This window comes from Mustela lutreola, chromosome 2, assembly GCF_030435805.1.
Source record: "Mustela lutreola isolate mMusLut2 chromosome 2, mMusLut2.pri, whole genome shotgun sequence".
In the NCBI taxonomy this organism is placed as follows: Eukaryota; Metazoa; Chordata; class Mammalia; order Carnivora; family Mustelidae; genus Mustela; species Mustela lutreola.
Window position 1 is genome coordinate 171873031 of NC_081291.1, and position 23041 is coordinate 171896071.

The window sequence follows — 23041 nt, forward strand, 5'->3', positions numbered from 1 at the left end:
CAAATTCTACAATAGGTAATGTCTATTTGACTTTCGATACAAAGACTATTTTAAAGTTTTTGATGAATAAGCTAATCAATCTAAGAACAAGTAACTTAGTGTTATTGCCAACAATGTAGAAACCAAAATTTTCTGAGTAAATTGAGTTTTTAGTAACAGTTCAGCATCCAAGGAATGACTCTTATATTTAGACATAAACCTCTCCTTAACAGAAATATTCCATTTCCTTAACGAGCCATTCCAAGGAGAGTGCTGTGAATCAATTTCCAAGCAGTAACTACATCTTATTTCACTAATAATGTGGTTTTCTTACTGATGAGAATTCAAAGAACATATAGGACTGTGCAAATTGTAAGTATTATTTCTGTGGAAATGAACATCTCAGGTGGTATATGAATCAAACCATCAATTTAAATTGCTAATTGAAGCTCAATTTATCCTGACATATCTGGGAGAAAATAATCAGAAAAAAAAATTTGCAGGAGAAGTTGAGATTTCATTTTGATTATCTCACAAATAGTCCAAATTGAGTTGTTGCCAGCTTCTAATGGCACATTTTATCAAATGCTATACCTTCTGGAGACCACAGCTTCTGCTCTCTGATAATGCAAATTGTCCCAAAGAATCTACTAATTTATTTCAAGTCTCTGTGATGTCGAGACCCTCATTTATTTCTCTGTAGTATAGACTTTATACAATTAAGTTCACTCATACAAATTTCATTGCAACTGTTGAGTGCACTATGTGCTACTGTACCTGTTTGTTACACTTATGAGTGCCTGTCATCAAATATCATGATTATTTTAACCGCCTAGCTGCTATTTAAAAAAATTTTGTAGTCCTTCAGAAAAATCCCTTTTCTGATAAGCAAATTCTATGTCCTCCCTTCCAGCAAAATCGGATAAAAGAGCCCACAAGGCGTGCACACCCATGCACATACATACACATAAGTAACTGACATCTTTTCTCTCATTCAGCTGCTCGGCCATCACAAGGTGAAACCTTCTCCAGAGCTAGCTAATAAAAAGGAACAAGATAGATAACTGGAGAACGGAATCTGCTTTTGGTGCTGTATGCCAGCGGCCTCATTCTCCAATGCCTATTTGTGCATCTGAGGAGCATTTATAAGAGAAAATGAGAGAAGAACAGATTTGGGGAAGAAAATTAGATTACAATAAGGATGATTACAATAAGGATGATGACTAGGTGAAGACAGCATGCTTGGGAAAAAGGAGCTTCTTTTCTGACTTCGTAGTTCCCCAATACAATGTGTTTTTAAAATATTTTTTATGAGGAGCCCCTGGGTGACCTAGTGGGTTAAGTATCTGCCTTTGGCTCGGGCCATGATCCCAGGTTCCTGGTCAGCGGGGAGTCTGCTTCTCCCTCACTTTCTCCCTCCAGTTCCCCCAGCTTGTGCTCTCCCTCCTTCTCTCAAATACAGTCATATTACTTTACATATGATTGACATTCGTTACTTAAGGGAATCAAGTAGGTCATTTAATATAAATCTATCTTTTTGGTACCCTCCCCAAGCACAGAGGGAGGTTTGTTCTTCTAATAGAGATAATAAACAATACAGCGACTAGCACTTGGACTTGAGCATAGGTCTTGCTTCAATCACCACCCCCCCACCCCGACTGTGATCGCAGATAAAGTTACTTTGTCTTCATCTGTAAAATGGAGACAGTGCCTCCTGTGGCAGGATGTTGAGTGGATCAAAATGAAACCATGTAAATAAGACATGAACAAAACACCTGTCTCATAGTACGTAGTGTATGACAGAAATATGTGTATGCTTAAAAATGTAATGTGACCCTTTCATCACATGTATATGTGCAATGTATGTCACAACACCTTTAAACAGATGCTTTAAACATACACATATATAATTATGTCTAATAAAACATCCAATCACCCAAATACAGTTGAAAAATTATGTATTGGCCTATTATATGATTTGAACATCTGAGAAGAATTCTTTAAAGATGATATAACCCTTTCATGCATCGGTATTTCCCAATTTTGCATTTTATGAAAAGACGCATTTATTAAAGAAATGTGGGGACTACAGTAGACTAGGACGAGCATGACCTTTAGAATCAGGTGAGCTTTAGTTTTCAGCTATTAACTGGGAGACTATTTAATACTATTTACAACTATTAAGGATTAAATAAGATAATGTAGGGATGGCCCTAGTACACAATATTGGCTCAATAAATATTGATCTCTTCCTCTGAGGTATACACGGCTGGCTTTATCTTATTTTGAAGGGAAAGCATTTTTATGAAAGTTCATGCCTAGGTAATTCCAAAGGGCAAGCTGAATGGTGTGTTAATGGTGGAAGTGAAGAAATAGGAGTGTCCTCTTAATTAAGTTTCTAGGACAGCCACATGTGAAACCCACGAAAGTACACTCCTACCACTGAAGACAGAAACACACACATTACAGAACCAATCACTGTTGAAATCTAGATAAGGGGGTCTGCCTATTTAAGATAAGGGGGTCCGCCTGACATAATAGGAAGGCGCGGGTGATTTTATTTTGCTGCATTCCCTGTCCGGAGCTATGAAGAGTCACAGTGAGTTTTGGCCCCTCTTTAATAAAGACAACGGCTTTCTACACATAGACAGCCTAGTTTAGACAAAAAGAAGACGACTATGAGAGAGATGTGAAGACGTATTTCATTTTTATTATCTTTTAGGCATAGACGGGTATGTTAATCCATTTCCACATACAATTCCTGTAATCACAGATAGGAAGTGAAACTTGAACTGGCAAAACCTGTCTCCTTGTTGCCAAAGAGTTAAGCTGGAGAGATGCAACCTCAGAAGTTGTGGATTGTGCATTGTCTTCCTTCCCAGCCTCGATGTGCGTCCGGCTGCCATTACGTAAATAAACCGCTTTTTATTCAGGCATTGATTCAACAGTGATAATGTTGTCCGCTTTTTCCCTGGCAAACTTTCTGCTTTCCGTCCAGAGCTCTGAGTTTTGAAGGTTCTGCTCTCTAGGTTCTGACAGCTGATTCTGGACTTAGTTAACTATAGCAAGTGGAAGCCAAGAAATAATTGTATTATTACCCTCTCTGTTGTGACATTGCTTCTTTCTGTAAATATATCTTAGGAGTTAGACTTTGAATCTTTGATCTCCCACACCAAAAGAAAAAAGAAAAAATATTTAAAGGGAAGTAACTTCATTTTAGTGTTCATGGTTTATTGTGGAAAGCAGGTGTTTAAAAATTTTAGAATTTCTTTAACAAAATTCTAAAGAGAAAAGAAAAAAAAAAAGAAATCACAGTATTTACAGAGATAACAGAATGGCTGAGCCATGCAGAACAAATACCTTTGGTTTTTCCCCTTTCACTTTGGTTTAAATATTGACCAAGTTTCAATTTTTTTCCTGCCAAATAAAACTTTAATAAATCTAAGTTTAGAGGCAAAGTAACATATTTTCTTTTCCCCCATAATATTTTATACAGCATTGAGTCTAATAGGGTATTTTATGTATTTAATCCATATCAATGCACTACAGGAAGTTTTTATTAAACTGAGTCACTACTGCTCAGAACAATAAACAGTTTACTAAATGTACAATTAACATGTGTTTCTAAATAATGCAGAAGTGGCCAAATATTATTCCCAATCTCCTTCTGACTTTATCTTCTATTTATTTTAATTGCCTTCATAATTTTGTATCCCATCAGTCTAAAAAAACAAACACCAGTTTTCCTTTTCCTCCGAAAGAATAGTTTTTTACCTAGAAATCTGATGTTCATTTTTTTTTTCCCCTGTAAAGTTATGTAAATCCTGGGACAAAAATGGCTGTGCAGAGTTCTCCCAGAAACCAGGCTTCTGCCTGAAAGAGCAAAGTTTAAAAGTCTAGTCACAAGTAGCTATTGGCCTTTATCCAGTCTACTTCAAAAAGTTTCCAATTTATACTACCACCCTAAAAAGTTCCTCAAGCATAAAACATGTTTATAAAGTTACAAATTTGAATGTAACTAAAGATACATAGACATTTTATTATTACACTTTCATGTACTGCTTGATAAATTATGTACCAGTTAAAAACACTAAATTATCTCAAGGTGCATTCAGTATCTGTAGCGTAGTTAACAAAAACACACACGAAAAAAATATATATTCTATATTCTGTGGAAAATAACACAGCTTTGATAATGACCACTGTTAAAAATCTCCAATTCTGACTGATATCTTTTTTAAAGGAAATAGGTATAATTTTAAGGCAGTGGATAACCCAAAGGATTTAACACCAATTTTTAATTAGTGATTTACATTGTGATCTGTGAAAATGGGAATGTTCTCCATGATTTTTCCAAATGGTCTCTCACACATTGTTTTTTTTTTTTTTCTTTTGACAGAAAATAATTTATTAGCAGGTGTCTCTAAAGGTAAGTGCTACCCAAATTCTGTGTTATGTCTTGTTTAGAATAGGCAAAATTGTCAGTTTGGGAGTACCATTACTGCGTATCTGTGTCCATATGCATGTGTGACTTACTTCCAAGAGTCACCGGGTGGCGCATGCGCAGAATCAATTCATCTGCAGCTTATCAGGCTGACTCTGCCTCTCCCTCCCTTGTGATAATAAATCACAGCTTTCGAATAGAACAATGTGTGCGTCCCCAGTCTTCGCAAGCTGCCACCTTTGGGATTTAGGTGCTTGCGAGAAAATTTGGGGGCATTACCGATAGCAATCAGAATCAGAAATGTACCTGCTCAGATTACCCATATAAACAATTGAAATAAAAACATTACATTATACATCAGATTAACAGCAACTCCCAGAACAAAGCTTACAGTGTATAAAAATAGCTACGTAAAAAATTTACATAAAAGGCAAACCAAAAAGAAATCCTCAGTGCAGACATTTACAGAAAAAAAAAATCAAACCAAACACAATATATGACCTATTATCATGGCTGCCAAAACTTGTTTTTGTTTGTAATTTCATTTCATTGTTTTACTTGAGATAATTCTCTAAAATCCTGTGACAGCTTGGTAGAATGAACTGCTTAATACTTGAACCATGAATTGCTGTCAATGTCTTTGTATATGTATTAAATACAATCCACGTTCATGCTTCAATTGGTCTATATAGTTTTTTTCTCTGAAATGATGAAAAAAAACACAATTTAGTTAAGTTACCATAGTGATCATTTTTCACCATCAACAGATGCTTTGTACTAAAAGTGTTAGAAATTATGTTACAGGAGCCTTTCATAAACCCATCTGTAGTCTCAGGCATTGTTGTAGCTCTTCTACAGATAATTTTTTGGAGTTGCTGAGCGTCTTTATTTTTGTGAAAATTGCTGAATTCATATGAAGATTAGAGGGTTTTTCAGGAAAATATTTCATTCTGTAGGTTTTGTCTTTAAGCTTAATTTTTCTTTGAAAATTCACTCTATCTAATTTTGAAGAAAATAGAAGGCAAAATCTATGTTTAAAAAGGACTGAGGAATAAACTCTACAGAGGCAGGAAAAAAAAAAAAATCAGGCAGGGATGTTGCCTACTTGGCCTCCAATGGACAGCAGGATGAGGGGAAGGAACCAAATTCTTACTTCTTTCACCCAATCCATTTGAGGTCCTGGTTTTCAGATTTAAAAAATTTCTTATTGCAATTATTCTTTTCTTTTCTTTTTTTTTTTCCTGTGTGCATCCTTCCAATTATAATTCTTTCCCATACTTCCTCCCTTGGGTGACCCACTCAAATCGTTACTTGTGCTTTACTTATAATGAACCAAAGTTTCACTGTGGTTGTTGGGGATTTTTACATCAAAGGAGCAAGCTACAGCAACAGTTATTCTCAAAGACACACAAAATCATTTGTTCAAATGGCTTCTCTTTTTGGTTGGCTCAAGAGAACATAAATAAAAATGAAAAGCTCAAAATCCAAGTGGCAATACCATGGAAGACTTCTTTCTCAGACTGTCTTTAAAAATAATACTCATATAGCTATTACATATAAATATATGCAATATATGTAGCATTAATATATACATTATACACATACATATATGTGCACATGTAGATACATATATGGCAACACACATACAATATACATACTATCTGCAGAAGTGTTTAAGGGTCTACACAAATTTGTTAGGCTTCTCAGGAAAATAGTCTGGGAAATGGCTGCATATATACACGGACACCTGTAAGTATTAAATCCCTAGATTAAAATTTTTATATTTAAAAGTTACTCTAATTGCTTTTTAAAATAAATTTGAAGTAATAGAATTAGCTCTCATCCAAGCAAAATATCAATTTATAAAATTAAGCTTCTTTGCGCTCAGCAAAATTTTTGGCCTTAGAATACAAAATGCTAATTGAATGTTACAATCTCAAGATTGACTTTAATTATTCAGAGGATAATGGTTATTTTTTGGAGGTTGGGGAGACCGTTGAGATTCCATTCTAATGAGAACACCTTTCTGACTTACCACAAAGTGTCCTCTGGAGGAACTCTCCTCCTGTTTTGAAAGCTGCAATTCTGTAGTGACTTAATGTCAAGGTTTTACCTTTTCTCTCGTGGGATATGTGACATTCGCCTGGGAATTACTTCTAGAAACCTCACACAGCCTACCCACCTGGACAACAATTAGAACAGTTTCTCTCTTAGGCTTCTGTTTTGTGATTGTTTTCTTCTAACTTTTTGTTTTCCTCCAGATTACCAAGGTCCTTGTTAACGTGTTTTGATGCAGTCCTGTAGGAAGATTAAATAAATATCATTATGTTGACACATGTGAATTTAACCTTGTTTTTCTTCTTAATTTTAGGGTTCACATAATGTATCTCTGAAAAGCAAACATTTTACATCTAATACAGGCAGACCACTATAGCGAACAATTCCACAGCGGTGAGCCTCGACTGGAACAGAACACATTCCAGTGCAATTACCTTGGTAGCAGAGTTGCATTAAATATATGGTAGGAGAAAAAGCAATTGATTATTCTGAACACAGATGATACATACTTGGTCGCGTTGTGTTTTTGTCTGGGTTATTTTTCTCTCTACTTTCTGGGAAGTAATTATCATTTAATAATCAAAATGTTCCTTTTGGGTAAAAACATGCTGCAAAATTTTTCCGAGGGAGTTTTATTAGGGCGTTTCCCTTTTAACATTCCCTGTTATGTATCCAGATTGAACTAATGTCCTATATCTTGGTTTATCAATTGTTTCATCAAATAAAATTATTTATTTATTTATTTGACAGAGAAAGCAAGAAAGAAAAGTGCATGCACAAGCAGGGGGAGAGGGAGGAAGCAGGCTCCCATGGAGCAAGAAGCCTGACGTGGGACTCGATCCCTGGACCCCGAGTTCATGACCTGAGCCAAAGGCAGACGTTTCACCCACTGAGCCACCCAGGTGCCCCTGTTTTATCAAATAAATCAAACGCAAGATTAGAAAGTGATGCAAGTTTATGACAGAACTTTGGCAGCAGAAGCTAGAGCACCTCTAACATCGTGGTTCTCAAACTGCGTCCCTAGACCGGCAGTATTAGCACCCCCTGGGGACAGGACGGAAGTGCAAACTGAGGCTCGCCACAGAACAGTGAAAACAAAAACTCTGGGGAGAGGACCAGCAGCCTGATTAACAAGACCTCCCGGTGGCTCTGGAGCAAGCCACGATTTGAAAACCAGTGCCCAAGTGGGTGCCACGGTTTCACATGACTGGGTTCTATCTTTTAAAAGCTGAGATCAGCTATATCCCGTGGTTTGGGGATGACTCAGGAGAAATCCTGACTGTATTGCAAAAGGATGCATTGGAGTTCTTGGGTGGAACTCTCGGTTAAGTGTCTTGACTTGGTTTTGGCTCAGGGTCTTAGGAGTTGCGAGATTGAGACCCGGCACTGGGCTCCACACTCTCGGCTGTCTACTTCAGATTCTCTCTCCCTCTTTGTCGGTCTCTAAAATAAATAAGTAACTCTTAAAAAAAAAAAAAAAGTGTACCATTTCCTTCCTTCCTTCCCTGCCTTCCTCCCTGTTATACGCATGTCAGTGGAGCTGCCCGGATATGGTACTTCAAGTTAATTATTACTGCCATATAATCCCTAGTAATATTACTATCTTAATATATATATATATATGTATATATATATACACACACACACACATATATTTATCTCCAGATGTGTTGAGGAAGCTGAGGAGAAAACTCCATTTTTCCCTTAAAAGTATTTTTACTATTTAAAAATTTTTTTTTTACTAATTTCCCCCTAAAAGTATTTCTATTATTGAAATAGAATTCCTTAACTCATTTGCTAAGAATCACAGCTTTACTAGAAAGAGATAAGTAATGGTATATGATATATGTACAAGTGAGATAAAGACATATGGCTTATTTAAATTGGGACACTCGTTATATTTAGCACAAGTTTAATTTGTGATTTAAAAATTCTTAGTTTAGCTTAAACTGCAGCCTTCTAAGTCCATTCATAAGGCAGGAGAGCAAGTCCAAACTCTGCCAACATGACTAAGTGCTAAAATGTGTAACAGAATTTTACAACAGACATTTAAAAATGTAAATAAGACATGCTGTAAGTTTCATTTTATGTCTTGACTTATATCATATTATCACATAAATATTTTCCATCTTGCAGTAAAATGGTACACCACGGTGAATGACAACTTCCTTCCTTATCATAAGTATCTTCCAGGCAAAAGCAAGAATGAAGTAGATGGCATCGCTCTCTCTCCCATATATTTTATATGAAAATATATAGTACATAATAAAATATATAGAAAATAATTTCCTATGTAAAGTATAAGATACATATGCTGTCTACATTATATGTATCATATTATGTGTATCACAGATCATTTGAGGTTTAGTCTCTTTGGCTAACAAATTACTTAATGATAACATAAAGTTTTAGTAACTTCAACCATAAAATGGAGGGATGGTGAATTAGGATGTTCTCTAAGGACTCTTTACAGAGCTTTGACTTTCTATGAATCTATGAATCATTTTCTTTTTAAAATAAATCTGTGAATCCTTTGGAGGTGCCTGGGTGGCTCGGTCAGTTAAAGTGGTTGCCTTTGGCTCAGGTCACGAGCCCAGGGTCCTGGGATAGACCCCAACATTGGGCTCTCTGTGCAGCAGGGTGTCTGCTTCTCCTTCTCCCTCTGCCTGCAGCTTCCCCTGCTTGTCTATCAAATAAATAAATAAATAAAAATCATTAGAATAAAATAAAATAAAATAAAATGAATCCTTTAAAATATGGTTTCGTTGGGGGTGCCTACGTGGTGCAGTTGGTTAAGTGTCCTACCCTTGGTTTAGGCTCAGGTTGTGCTCTCAGAATTAAGATACTGAACCCTGTGTTGGGCTCCATGCTCAGCGTGGAGCCTGCTTCAGATTCTCTCTTTCCCTCTCCCTCTGCCCTTCCCCATCGTACTCAGGAGTACACACACTCTCTCTTTCTGTCAAGTAAATAAATCTTTAAATAAAATAAAAAGTCTGATCGAAGACTAACATCCATACAAGATAATGTATCTATCATAAGCATACAATTCAATGAATTTTCAAAAAGTGGATGCTTGAATGTCACCAGTACCCAGCTCAAGAAACAGAAGAGTTGCAGATGCAGAAGTACCCCCGTTATGCTCCTTTCCAGTCACGACCACCTCTCCAATGGTTACCACAATCCTGAAGTCTCACAAGAAAGCTTTACCTGTCCTTTTAATTTGTATATAAATGGAGTCATACCACATGTATTCATTCCTGTCCACTTGTCATTTAACTCAAACTAATGTTTGTGACCTTCACAGACAATGTTGATTGTAGCTTTAGGTTGTTTGTTCTCATTGCTACAGAGCTTATGATTGGGTAAACACATGATGATTTATTTCCTTATTTTACTCGTGATGGGCATTCTTGTTCTTTGCAGTGTATTACTTATACATAAGTTAGATCTTCCTTATGTGCCCCATGTTTCTTATCTCTCATGTGTCTTACTTATTCTTTTTTCCTTTCTGCCCTTCAGTCTAAGTGTTTTCTATTGATCTGTATTACAGCTTACTTCTTTTGAGTTCTGCTATGGCTAGTTTGCTTTTACTTTTTTATATTTTAAAAGATTTTATTTACTGATTTGTCAGAGAGAGAGAGCACAAGCAAGGAGAGTGGCAGACAGAGGGAGAGGCAGACTCCCAACTGAACATGGACCCCAACGCCGGGTTCAATCCCAGGACCCTGAGATCTGACCTGAGTCAAAACCAAGAGTCGGCCACTTAACCAACTGCACACCCCACCAATCTGCTTTTAAATTCACCCACCAGAGGCCTATTTTCTAATACTATATTTTTCTGGTCTAAATGTCAATTTGATTTTAAGTTATTTAGAAACATAATTTAATTCTTTTTCATTCATCTCCTTTGTCTTTTCTTCCACATTCAATATATTATCTATAGTTACTTTAATGTCCTTGTCTATTTATTAACTACAAAGTCCAAATCATGCATGGGTCTGCTTGTCTACTTTTTCTCTTGATTATTGATTATATTTTCTTGACTATTTTCACAGTTAGTCCTTTTCATCTCCCAGGACACCAGCTATATAAATGAACTAGAGCAATGCCACAAAATGTCATTTTCCATCACGTAAGGTTTCTCTTCTCCTTTGTTAAGCAGATAGGGTGGGGACCAATCCAGTTCAGGATAGGCTTGAACTAGGTTAAGCCTCAGTTGCAGTTTTAGTAAGAGTCTACCTTTGGTTCACCCCTGTTCCTAAGGCTTGGCCCTCTTAGGCTTCTGATTAAGATACTGGTATGTCTCCCCTTCTTTAATCCTTCTACACAGGAAGATCCAGCTCTTCCCTTTGGAGAGTCTCCACCCAGATCTCAAGCCATCTGTCCCACGACAGTTCAAGATGTAGCCAAACTCTTTCATCTCCTTGACTTGAGAATAAACTCCTTGAGAATAAACACTATGCTTTATTTCTATTTTACCAACAGCATATAATATACTGACTGAATATGGCAGGCAACCAAAGGACATTTTTTTTATTGAATTGAATTAACTGACCTCATTACATCTCATATGCATTTCCTTATGATACTAGTGTTCACCAATATAAAGTCCATACATACCCAGCTGCTTTTTTACAGAAGGTAAAATAGAGAATACTATGTTGAAATGACCGTACTTGAGTGATTCCTTAGTCCAGTCATTTCCAATAAAACTGAATAATTATATACAGAATCACATACCTTGATTATTCTAATAGCTTCTAACTACGTATTCTAATAAATACTTATATATTCTAATAAATATCCAGAAATACGTGTTTTTATAAATCAGTAAGCTATCGTGATCATCAAGGGAAGCCACATGAGTCTCAAAGCATCTTCTCTCTTTTCCTTTTATTCTCCTTGCCTTCTCTCACCTCTCTGATTTTTCCTCCGTCTCTAGACTTTTCCTTTCACTATCTCTCTTTTTTAAAAGATTTTATTTATTTATTTGACTGAGAGAGACACAGCGAGAGAGGGAATACAAGCAGGGGGGTGGGAGAGAGGGAGGCAGGCTTCTCTCTGAGCAGGGAGCCCAATGAGGGGCTCGATCCCAGGACCCTAGGATCATGACCTGAGCCGAGGCAGATGCTTAACAACTGAGCCACCCGGGCGCCCCAACTATCTCTCTCTCTTGCTCTTTCTTCTTTCAAACGCATTTCATTAACCACTGTTCTTTGCCTTTAACGTGAAAATTCCAACTTGTTTGGAGCCACTAGTTAGAATGACATAAAAAGGTCAATATTCTATATGCATATTCTAAAAAGGAAAATTTTTTAGGTTTTTAAATTTAAAAATTTAGCAATGTAACAAATCAATTTTGTAATTTTGATTTTTTTCAACTTTCTTTGTACCATATGACAAGAAAAAAGTTATGTTAAGGTTGAGGACATAATGATTTCACAACTTTGAAATAAAGTATGGACTAGTAGATGCTCTGGTACCATTAATCAAAAAAAAAAAAAAACACTTGTTAATCCTTACATTTATAACAATTATAAACTCTCAGAAAAATAAAGAATAAACTATTCGACTGCACTTGAGAGTGGCAAAAAGAAAGTAGAAAGTGAAGGAAATTTGATCCTTATACTGAGTGAGCTCTACTTTTAATTTTTCTTCAAAAGTCACTTCCCAGCTGGTGAGACATTTGCTAACTATAATAAATACTAAAAATAAAGAGGAAAAATCTCAGAAAGAAGAGGGCCCCAGAGTGGTGAGAATCCCAAACATGAATTTAAACCACAATAAACACCTTGGATGATCCCTAAACCATGTGTGTAGAGGAGAAAAATTTCACTTAGCCAAGCAGAAAGCAACAGCTGGAAAGCTTAAAGATGTGACATAGACTTTACTACTATCTACACAAAGAAACATAGTTTGGAGTTCAATTGCACCAAACGAAAGTCTTTAATCTTTCTCAGATAAGCCAACCAAAGACCATGTGCAGAGTCTAGTATTCAACCAAGACAGTCATGCCATATAAAATGTAGGTGTCACCTTCACAAAATTAAGGAAATCAGCCAGAAGTTTAATTGTCTGCTAGGAAAAACAATCCATATCCTTTAGAAGAATACAATGGAACACAGAATCTCTACAACATATCAACCCCAAAAGATGAATATATAATTCTTAAAGAAGTTATCATACATATGAAGAATAGAAAAGTGTAACACAAAGTCCAGAGCATGTCTTTGGATGACAAAGATTTCGGAAACAGCAGGAAATAACTTCAAATCAGTTATTGTATTACGTATTTAATGACAGAAAGACAAATGTGGTGACAATGAGAGAACAGACAGAAATCCCAGTGCAAAAAAGTAAACAAAAATAATTCTACCACTTAAAACTATAATGAATAGTTCACTGAATTGTCTTATCAGATTGGAGGTAGCAGAAGAAAGTTTCAGTGACTTGAGGACAAAAAACCCCCATAAACTGTGCGTTAAGCTGACAGGGAAAGAAAGATCTTCAGCAACCTGTAGGGCAATACTGAACACTCTAATGTATGCATAATTGGAATCCCAGAAGAAGAAGCTAAAGACAATGCGGCAAAAAACATATTTGACGAAACAATGAAAAATATTCCCAGATTTACTGATGTCCATTAACTTAGAGATCCAAAATGCTCATCAATCCCCAAGGAGGAATGATACAGAGAAAAACACACCTAAGTATACCATAATCAAACTAACCAAAAGCAAATATAAAGAGAAGGACTTAGAAGTATTAACAGAAAATCTGCACAGAGGAACAATGACACGATTTACTGCTGACTATTTAATCAAGGAAAAAAATGCATAGCAGAGATAACAAATCACCTTTAAAATGCTGAAAGAAAAATGTCTCAACCCAGAATTTTTTTTATTAAGTTCAATTAGCCAACATATATTACATCACTAGTTTTTGTTGTACTGTTCCATGATTCATTAGTTGTGGAAGGAGCCAAGATATAACTTCAACAGATCAATGGGTAAAGATGATGTCTTTCAGAGGTGCCTGGGTATCTTGGTCGGTTAAGCATCTGCCTTCAACAGGTCATGATCTCAGGGTCCTGGGACAAGGTCCCACATCAGGCTCCCTGTTTAGTGCGGAGTCTACTTCTCTCTCTGTCTTTGCTCCTCCCCTCTGTTCCTCCTTTCTCTCTGGCACTTTCTCTCAAATAAACAAATAAAATCTTAAAGAAAAAAAATGATGTGTTTCACATATACAATGGAATATTACTCAGCCATCAGAAAGGACGAATACCTACCATTTGCATCAATGTGGATAGAACTGGAGGGTATTATGCTAAGTGAACTAAGTCAAGCAGAGAAAAACTGAATGGGAACACAGAATTTTATATTCAGTAAAAAGACCTTATGAATTAAGACAATAAAGACATATTAGGGGCGCCTGGGTGGCTCAGTGGGTTAAAGCCTCTGCCTTCAGCTCCGGTCATGAACCCAGGTTCCTGGGGTGGAGCACTGTATCGGGCTCTCGGCTCAGCGGGGAGCCTGCTTCCTCCTTTCTCTCTCTCTCTATGCCTGCCTTTCTGCCTACTTGTGATCTCTGTCTGTCAAGTAAATAAATTAAAAAAAAAATAAGATATTAAATTGGATGAAGGAAAACTGGGAGAAATCCTCACTAGCAGACGTATGGTAAAAGAAGTATTAAAAAGGAACTTCTTCAGTTGAAGGGAAATGACACGATGTGGAAACTAAGATGTACAAGAATGAATACAGATTATTTCCATATGTGATAAAATTGAAGTACTATTTAACAATTTTTTATAAAGACAACCAATCATTTAATGTGAAATATACAGCATTGCACAAGACCCTTGAAACATTGTAATTTCAGGGACACCTGGGTGCCTCAGTCCATTAAGCATCTGCCTTTGGCTCAGGTCATGATCCGAAGGTCCTGGGAGAGTCCCACATTGGGCTCCTTGCTCAGCAGGAAGTCAGCTTCTCCTTCTGCCTGCCACTCCCCTGCTTGTGCTCTCCCTCTCTCTCTCTGACAAATAAAATCTTTAAAAAAAAAATTGTAATCATTTAATTTCTTCCATCCATTTTGTTATTGCTGTCATATCCATTATGACTGCATATATTACAAACCTCAGACTATAATTATGTGAAAGAAGTTAAATACATTTATAATGTTTCAAGGATTCTTGATTATTACATGAGTAGATTGTTGTAAATTAAGAACTTTTATTTTTTTTAAAGATTTTATTTATTTATTTGACAGAGAGATCACAAGTAGGCAGAGAGGCAGACAGAGAGAGGGGGAAGCAGGCTCCCTGCCGAGCAGAGAGCCTGATGTGGGGCTCGATCCCAGGACCCCAGGATCATGACCTGAGCTGAAGGCAGAGGCTTTAACCCACTGAGCCACCCAGGCGCCCAAGAGCTTTTATTATAATTCCTACAGCAACCATAATAAAAGAATATGAAGAGGTATAGTTAAAAGACCATTAGAGAAATTAAAATGTAATATTAAAACTTATATAAATAACTCAAAGCAGGAAAAGAGAACAACTAGAAAACAAATAGTGAGATGGTGGTCTTAAATGTAATTATGTCAATACTTAAGTCAAGTGTAGCTTGGCTAAATCCTCCAATTAAAAGGGACTGTCAGACTGTACAAGCAAGCAGAGTAACTAAATGCTACATTCCAGGGGTTAAATTTTTTTTCTAGAAGGTACAGATAGTAAATATTTTTGGACTGGTAGGCCATATAGTTTGTGTTCCAACTCTTCAACACTGGCCGTATCGTGTGAAACAACACAAACAGTATGTAGAGAAATGAGCATGGTTGTGCTACCACTAAAACTTTATTTACAGAGTAAGGCAGCAACTCGAGAGCCATAGTTTCATTAATCGTATTGTATATGAGATATACTTTAAGTATACAGAGATAGAAAAACTAAAATAAAAGGATAGAAAAAGATATACATGTAAACAGTAAGCATATGAACGCAATATAGCTATATTAACATCAGGCAATGTAAAATTCAACACAAGGAACATTATAGAAATAACGAGAAATTTCATAGTTATAACAGGTGCAATACATAAGGCAGTCATAACAATTGCAAGCGTATGTCATTAATGAAAACATAAAACAAAAACTGACCGCCTTAAAAGGAGAAATAAATAGGCAAATACACAATCATATTTAGAGAATGTAATGCCCCCATTTCAGAAGCTGATAGTGGACCAAAATCTCATATACACAATCATGACAAAGTAACTAGTACTGAGCTAGCACTAGTACCACAAGTGTACTAGTGAAGTGATTTCATATATTTTGGAGAAAAAAAAATCTGTTAGGATATGAAGATATAAACAAACTATTATCTACTTTAATCTAACATAGAGCTATAGAACATTGTATCCATCAACCACCTAGTATTTTTTTTCAAGTGCCCAGCTAGCATTCACCAGGTAATACCATATGGTTGCATGGTAGGCCAAAAAACAATAGGTATCAATGCATTTCAAAAGACTTAACAAAACAGAAGTCAGAGAAATGTTTGGAATTTAAAACTGTTTGGAGTTACATGACTCCAAAGAAACCACAAAGGAAATCCAAAAACATTTTGAGCTGAGTGAATATGAAAATACAACACACTGAAATTCATGGAATACAACTAACACAATGCTGAGCATAAAATTCATAATTTAAATGCTTTTGTTATGAAAGTAGGGCTAATATCAGTTATCTAAATTTTTAATTGACTTCATTAAATTAGAAAAAAAAAGAAAGTTGAGAACTCCAACTGGAAGAGAATAGTAATCCTAAGAGCAAAAAGAATGAAAATTGAATTATAAGCAATAGAAATAAAAACAAAATAAATAAGAAAGTCACTTAAAATTTTAAGAAAATGATTAATTCTTCAAAAAGACTGAGTATAATGGAACAAAATACAAATTCACAATATTAGAAAACAAAGTGTTATCACTACAGACTTGGAATTCTGGGTATTTTTTCTTTTTGCAAAAATGTCAACAACTTGAAATGAAATGGACATTTAATATCCAACAATCAATCAACATAATTTATCAGAATAAAAAATAAAAGAAAACAGTATGATTTTTTGTACAAATAATGGTGATGTAATATAGATGTAGAAAGAGCATTTGAGAAAATTCAACAGTAATTTGTGATAAAAACTCTTAGTAATCTAGGAATATTTAAAAATTTCTTTAACCTGTAAAAGGACATCGTGTAGTAAGGAATTTGGCCTTGCCCCAAAAGCAGTCCGGGCTTTGTCCTCAGTTCCATCTGGGCTTTGTCCTCAGTTCCGGTGGAGATCATCTCTAAATAGAATACTATGAATGCAAGGAGTGGCTTTCTTTTCCTGGTGGGTCTCTTCAATCACAATTGAGAGCTTAGGCTGAGAAGATGTCTTAGGATAGGTCCATCAACACCCAATGGCCCAAGGCTGCCCACACCCGAAAGAGCAATGATATGGTTTAGAGCTTTAGGTCATGTGATATCAGCCTAATTTCTAAGGAAGGGTGAGGCTGGAAATTTGAGTTTAACCATGGACAAGTAGTTAATCAGTAATGCCCTATAAACAAGCCCCAGTAAAAACTGCACAGCCAATCTCAAGTGAGTTTCTCAGACTGGCACTACTCCATGCTTTTGCCACACACCAATGCCAGCGGAGTAACAGGTCCCTGAAGACAAAGGAAACTCTGTATGTGGAATTCTCCCACACTCTGCCCTACACTTCTCTTCCTTGGCCAATATCCATTACTTGTAATGAACATAAATGTGAGTATGTTAGGTTCCAGGAAACTCTGTATTTCTAGCAAATGATCAAACCTGAGCATGGTTTTGGGAAACCCTCAATCTCAATTGGTTATCAGAAGCGAAGGTTTTCTTAAATGAACTCTAACTCTGTATCTGGACCCCTAACTCCTTCCATCTGGGGTCAGAAGTCTTGGGCAGCCATGGCAGTTGGAATGATTGTACCTAAGTCTCACACTCTGGCTAACTTTGGATAGGCACATATGAAAAACACAGAGCCACTATCATACATAATAGCAAATATTGAGCAGTTCCCTTCTAAGATTAGAAATGTAAGGATTTCAACAGTTCTGTTCAACATTGTATTGGAGGTCTCTATGAGTGCAGTAAAGTCAGAAAACGAAATATAAAAAGCATACAGAAGGGAAATGAAGAAGTAAAATTATCTCTATTTTCAGATGAAATGATTATTTATATAGAAATCTATATAACAATCTATAGAATTAACAAGTGAATTTAGGATGATGGTTGTACAGATTTCAACAACAAAGTCATGTTTTTATATACTACTATAAAATATATATATACAAAATCATGTTTTTATATACTACTATAAAAATGGAAAATAAAAACTGAAAAGTAACTGCACTTATAATTGCTGCAAAGGACATAAAGCATAAGAATAAATTTTAAGACAAGTCAATATCTACATTAAAAGTTATAAAATATTGCTAAGAAAAAATGGAGAGTAAAGGAAGAGATATATGATGTTCATATATCAGAAGGCTAAATAAGAGGTCAAATTTAAGATTCCAATCTACTCAAACTGATCTGTAAATTCAAAGCAACCATAATCCCACAGAGCTCTTAATTTTTTGATAGAAATTAGCAAGTTGCTAAAATTTATATGAAAATGCAAAGAAATAAAATTGCTAACACAAGCAGAACACCAAAGTTGAAAGACTTACATTACATTATTAATAATAGTACTACTACTATTATTATTACCATCACTACTACTACTACTACTGCTACTACAAATGTTCCAAGGCCAAAAGAAAGTCCTTTAAAAAAAAAAAAAAAAAAAAAAAAAGAAAGTCCTTTTAACATATGGTGCTAGAATCAGTTAACAACTATATGTATAGCAAAAGCAAAAATCATCCATATAAACCACCTTTATCTTAGATGTATCATATCTTCCAATGTGTAAAGTTTCTAGAAAAAGACAGGAAAATATCTTTGCCATTTAGGGATAAGCAAAGATTTTGAAGAGTGAGCACAGACAGCACCAAACATAACAGGAAAAAGTTCCTACATTTTTCATTAAAATTAAAAACTTCTGCTCATTAAAAAGACAGCATTAAGAAAAGAAAAAGAAGCCATGCCACAAACTAGGGCAAAACAGTCAGAATATATCTATAACAAAGGGCTTTTATACCGAATATGTAAAAAACTCTTACATCATTCACAAGAAAACAAATACCAGTAAAATCCTTAAGTAAAAGACCTAAATAGTCATTGCACAAAAAATGATGACCAATAAGTACACAGAGGTTAAAATCATTAGCTCTCAGAGAAATGCAAGCTAAAACCAAAATTAGATATAATTTCACACCTCTTGGAATAGCTAAATTAAACAGAATGACAAAATGTAGGCAAGGATGGAGAAGAACGGAAACTCTCAAACACAGCTGGTAGGAATTAGGAACTCAACAACTACTTTAGGGGCGCCTGGGTGGCTCAGTGGGTTGGGCTGCTGCCTTTGGCTCGGGTCATGATCTCAGGGTCCTGGGATCGAGTCCCGCATCGGGCTCTCTGCTCAGCAGGGAGCCTGCTTCTCTCTCTCTCTCTCTCTGCCTGCCTCTCCATCTACTTGTGATTTCTCTCCGTCAAATAAATAAATAAAATCTTTAAAAAAAAAAAAAAAAAAAAGAGTTAGAGGAGAGGAGGGGTCCAGTCCCTGCATCTCAGAAGAAGAGTCGTCAGCATTTTCTGCGTTTGAAGAAGGAAAAAAAGAATAAAGCGTTGGTCTTATTATTACTGCTTTCCTTTTGAGATCCTTCGAATCTCTAAGATACTATAGGAACTCTCCACTAAAATAGGGAACTCTAAAGTCCTCAGTAAGAATTGTTAAAAAACGGCCTTTCACTTAGGCCAACCGTGAATATGGGGACCACCCATTATGTAAAACAAGTGGGAATTAAAATAAACACAAAAATTCTGAATATGCACAAGAACAGGATGCCACCTACACGCATTCAGCCTCAGAGTCTAAAGTGTTTCCTTAACCTGGGTAATGCTGGTATATAGCACATAGCCTGGCTCAGAGAACAGGGAAAGAAGGGAAAGAAATGCATGTATACAGGCAGCTAGAAGTTGAAAAAATTGAAAACATTTTATTTTGAAGCAAGCCCTTTCCTCTGGAAACATTTCAGGTACTATCTAGCAGGAGAGGGGAGGGTCATGGATGGCTGATTCTGCCTTTTGAGTGGCCAGTGACCTTGTGATTGACTGGATGGGGACTCTACCATTTCTACATTATCTTATTTCCCCTCTAGTTTACTCTGTTGTTTACAGTTGGATAGAATAATGGGGCATTTTCTTTTCTTCCTGCTTCTGACTGCCTGCTAAACTATGGGTAGGGAAAGAGAAAGAACCCAGAATTTGGATTAGCCCAATTTCTAATACAAGGAGAGAGGCCACATCAGTCCCGCACATTAGAGCACACCCTCCCATCCCCTACACTATATTAAACGTTGACCAGCAATCAAAGTCAGAGATGAAATTTTGATTCCAAAGAAGTCTTGAGGCAGCAAAATATATTTGATATTATATGGGATATGGAATAATATACTGCACACATTATCTTGAACAGGTTAATTTCACAGAGACTTGGACACCGTGAAATAGGGTTAATTGCATTTAACTCATTAAACTGTTGAAGATTTGAGTTAAAAAAAATAAGAAAAAAGACTAATAGGTGCTTATGTAGTGATAAATGAGGAAGGTCAAGAAAAATGTGCTATAGATGGTGCTCAAGCACTATTTTCTCAAATTATTCAGTGGGGAGCTGATTTTCCCTCACAGGAACATATACTGAATTTCAGAGAGGTATTGACTGGAAATAGAATTCAATTAAAATCAAATTTCTTGCAAGATCTTCTTCTATGTATCAGGAGATACTAATGAGAAAAATTCCAGAAAGGCTTAATAGCGTTGTTAAGAAACAAATAATATTGTTTCCTGCAATTTCAGGCTTATAGTTAAGTCCTCTTTAGTCTTTTTTGCCAACTTAGGACCATTTCTGTTTTTTTCTGAGACAGTAGTGGAATAATACAGCATTACACAAGGCAGAACCGACAGGATATTTGTGAGTTTTAGAGTTACATAAAAATTTCATGAAAATAGTCATGAATTCCATAGTTGCAAAAGATAAATCTCTTGGTAAGTTTCTAAGATTCACACAATGTATATTTTGAGACAACAAATATCTGGTTGGCACTCACGTCCAGTTTAGTGGTAAGAAATATAGCGGTCAGGGGTCTCTTCAATGCAACCAACCTGGAAATTATGGTTTTAATAAATGCTTAAACAGGTTCACAGTTACATCATGCTGCCTTTGTATTTTTCCTTTATCTTTGGCTCTTTGAATTTTCATCATTATTATTATTATTCCATTATTTATTTCATTATTTCATTATTATTGTTATTATTATATAGTTATTGTACTACAAGATATGCAAGAGAGGATTTGAAACTCAAATAGTAAGAGGTAACATCCTGCAGAGCTAAAAACAATGTTCTGAGGATAGGATGGAGAGAAATGGAGAAAATAACAAAAAGTAGTAACTGAATCAGTCCTAGTTTTTTAATGTTCTTCCATCTGTTAACAACTAGACATGAAGCAGACTTAGTCAATTCATGCTTTATGTCTGGAACTGTGAATTAATACCCTATGTATATGGTAAATGATCAGTCATCCACTTTCATTATCAAAAAATAGCCAATGTAAAGAAAAAAGCTTCCAGTGAGAATCTGTATGATTCAAAGCAACAGAGGAATCATAAGACCTTCTCTCCAATGAATATACCAGATCACAATGCCAAGCACAACTACTAACATTTCTTGCTGCAGTTCTCCATAACTGAAATAGATATAAAAATATGGAGAGTTCATACCAATGGAATGGGGAATGCGTGTTAGCTACATATCACTAGGTATGTTAAGAAATGCACTCTTAAGTTCCACCTGGACATAAAAGATTGTTTCTACCCTCTCCACTGACTTTTAAAAATGCCAATGCAAAGAACTTCCCCAAATGTTGTTTAAACCTCCCTGTTCTGTGAGTTGTATCACTGAGGCTTTTAAATAAGATTTTAACTCGTAATTTTTGTTCACAGTGTTTGTCATAATGGTGACTTACGAGATCGTTAATGGTATTATTTTGCAAGATGGTAAACATAGGAATATACATTTGGGGGAAAACTCTGGACTACATCTTTATTAATAAAACTCTCCTACCCATGTAAAATAGTGATGAATTAGCTAATGACAGTAATGAAAACCTCATACTGATTTGAAAAATTGAAGTAGAAGAATAGAAAAAAAGAAAAAAAGAAAGAATAGAAAAGAAAGTATACCACTATACCAGATCCCAAAAATGGCCTTAGCAATTCTTAACTCAAAAGTTCTTGTTATAAAAGTGCACTTACTCTGGACACAGGGATTAATAATAACTCATCTTGCAAAAATGCTGGCTTATCTCAGAGGGAAATAGCAAAGAATAACCCATCAGGAATGCAGAACACTTAGCAAATCTTAAGTTTCACAAATTTCATAAAAACACTTTAATGTTTGGGATGAGAATTGCAACTTATTATTTTGGTTACAAATAATACTAACCCTGGCAAAATGGATGCGCTTTTCAATTAAGTAACAGTTACTCAGATGAACTTTCAAGTCAGATAGTAAAATATGCACTTAATTTAATGAGGCACTTTAAAGGAACTCCATGATGTATCAACCCTTGGCCTAAAGGCACTATGAAGCCAAGTGTCCAGCATTCGTTTATCCATGATTTTAATTTTGGGGCACCATATGATAACAACCAACAAAGTAACAACAAAAAAATCCTACACACACAATTTTTTCTTTTTTTATTCATAGAAGGATAAATGGCATCTAATGAGATCCTGGCAATTAGAATATGGTGATTAGGAACATTCGGGGTGTTCCAAAAATTTAGCATTTATTTGGTCGTAATGTAGAAAACTCTGCTTATTTTTCAGCTCAATTCCAGGATACAGAGGAATTTCATTTTTATTCTTTTAAGAAATGAAACTACATTGGAATGCATCAGAAATCCTAAGTAAATAAAATGGAAATACCCCAGAGCCCAAGCTGTTAGATTTGTGAGTACCTTATAGTGGATTATAAAGAGAGAATAGGATTTTATTCTCTCTTTATAAGAAACTTATACAAAACTTAAAATTCTATTAAATATTAACATATTAAAAGATATTGTCTCTGGGCAACTGCTTGCCATTTCCTTTCAATCACATGGTACAGGCAGTCTTCTAAATTTTCCACAGAAACCACGGACACAAGCCCACATGAAGTATTGGTAGGTAAAATGTTCACTGAGAAAAAGAACACATTTGTCACCAAGCGACAGGGTGATGGAGGAGTGAGGTGCTGAGATCAGATGTGACAGCACCCCAGTGTAAGAGTGGATGGGTTCAACTACAATACACACCAGGAACAGGTTTCTACCTTACATGACTG

The 23041-nt window shown here is 35.7% G+C and overlaps 1 protein-coding gene across 7 annotated transcripts in view; it reads right to left on the bottom strand.

The window, feature by feature from the left end:
- Positions 1-2669: 2669 nt before the first annotated feature.
- The window catches only part of ALCAM (activated leukocyte cell adhesion molecule), a 211844-nt gene continuing 191472 nt past the window's right edge, over positions 2670-23041 (bottom strand). For all 7 annotated transcript variants that reach the window (XM_059164259.1, XM_059164260.1, XM_059164257.1 and 4 more), the window contains 2 exons: positions 6606-6721; positions 2670-5124 (listed from right to left, as the gene is read on the bottom strand). In XM_059164259.1, coding sequence (XP_059020242.1) covers positions 6634-6721 — 88 coding nt within the window. In that variant the 3' untranslated portion in view covers positions 2670-5124; positions 6606-6633. The remainder of the gene's footprint in view (positions 5125-6605; positions 6722-23041) is intronic.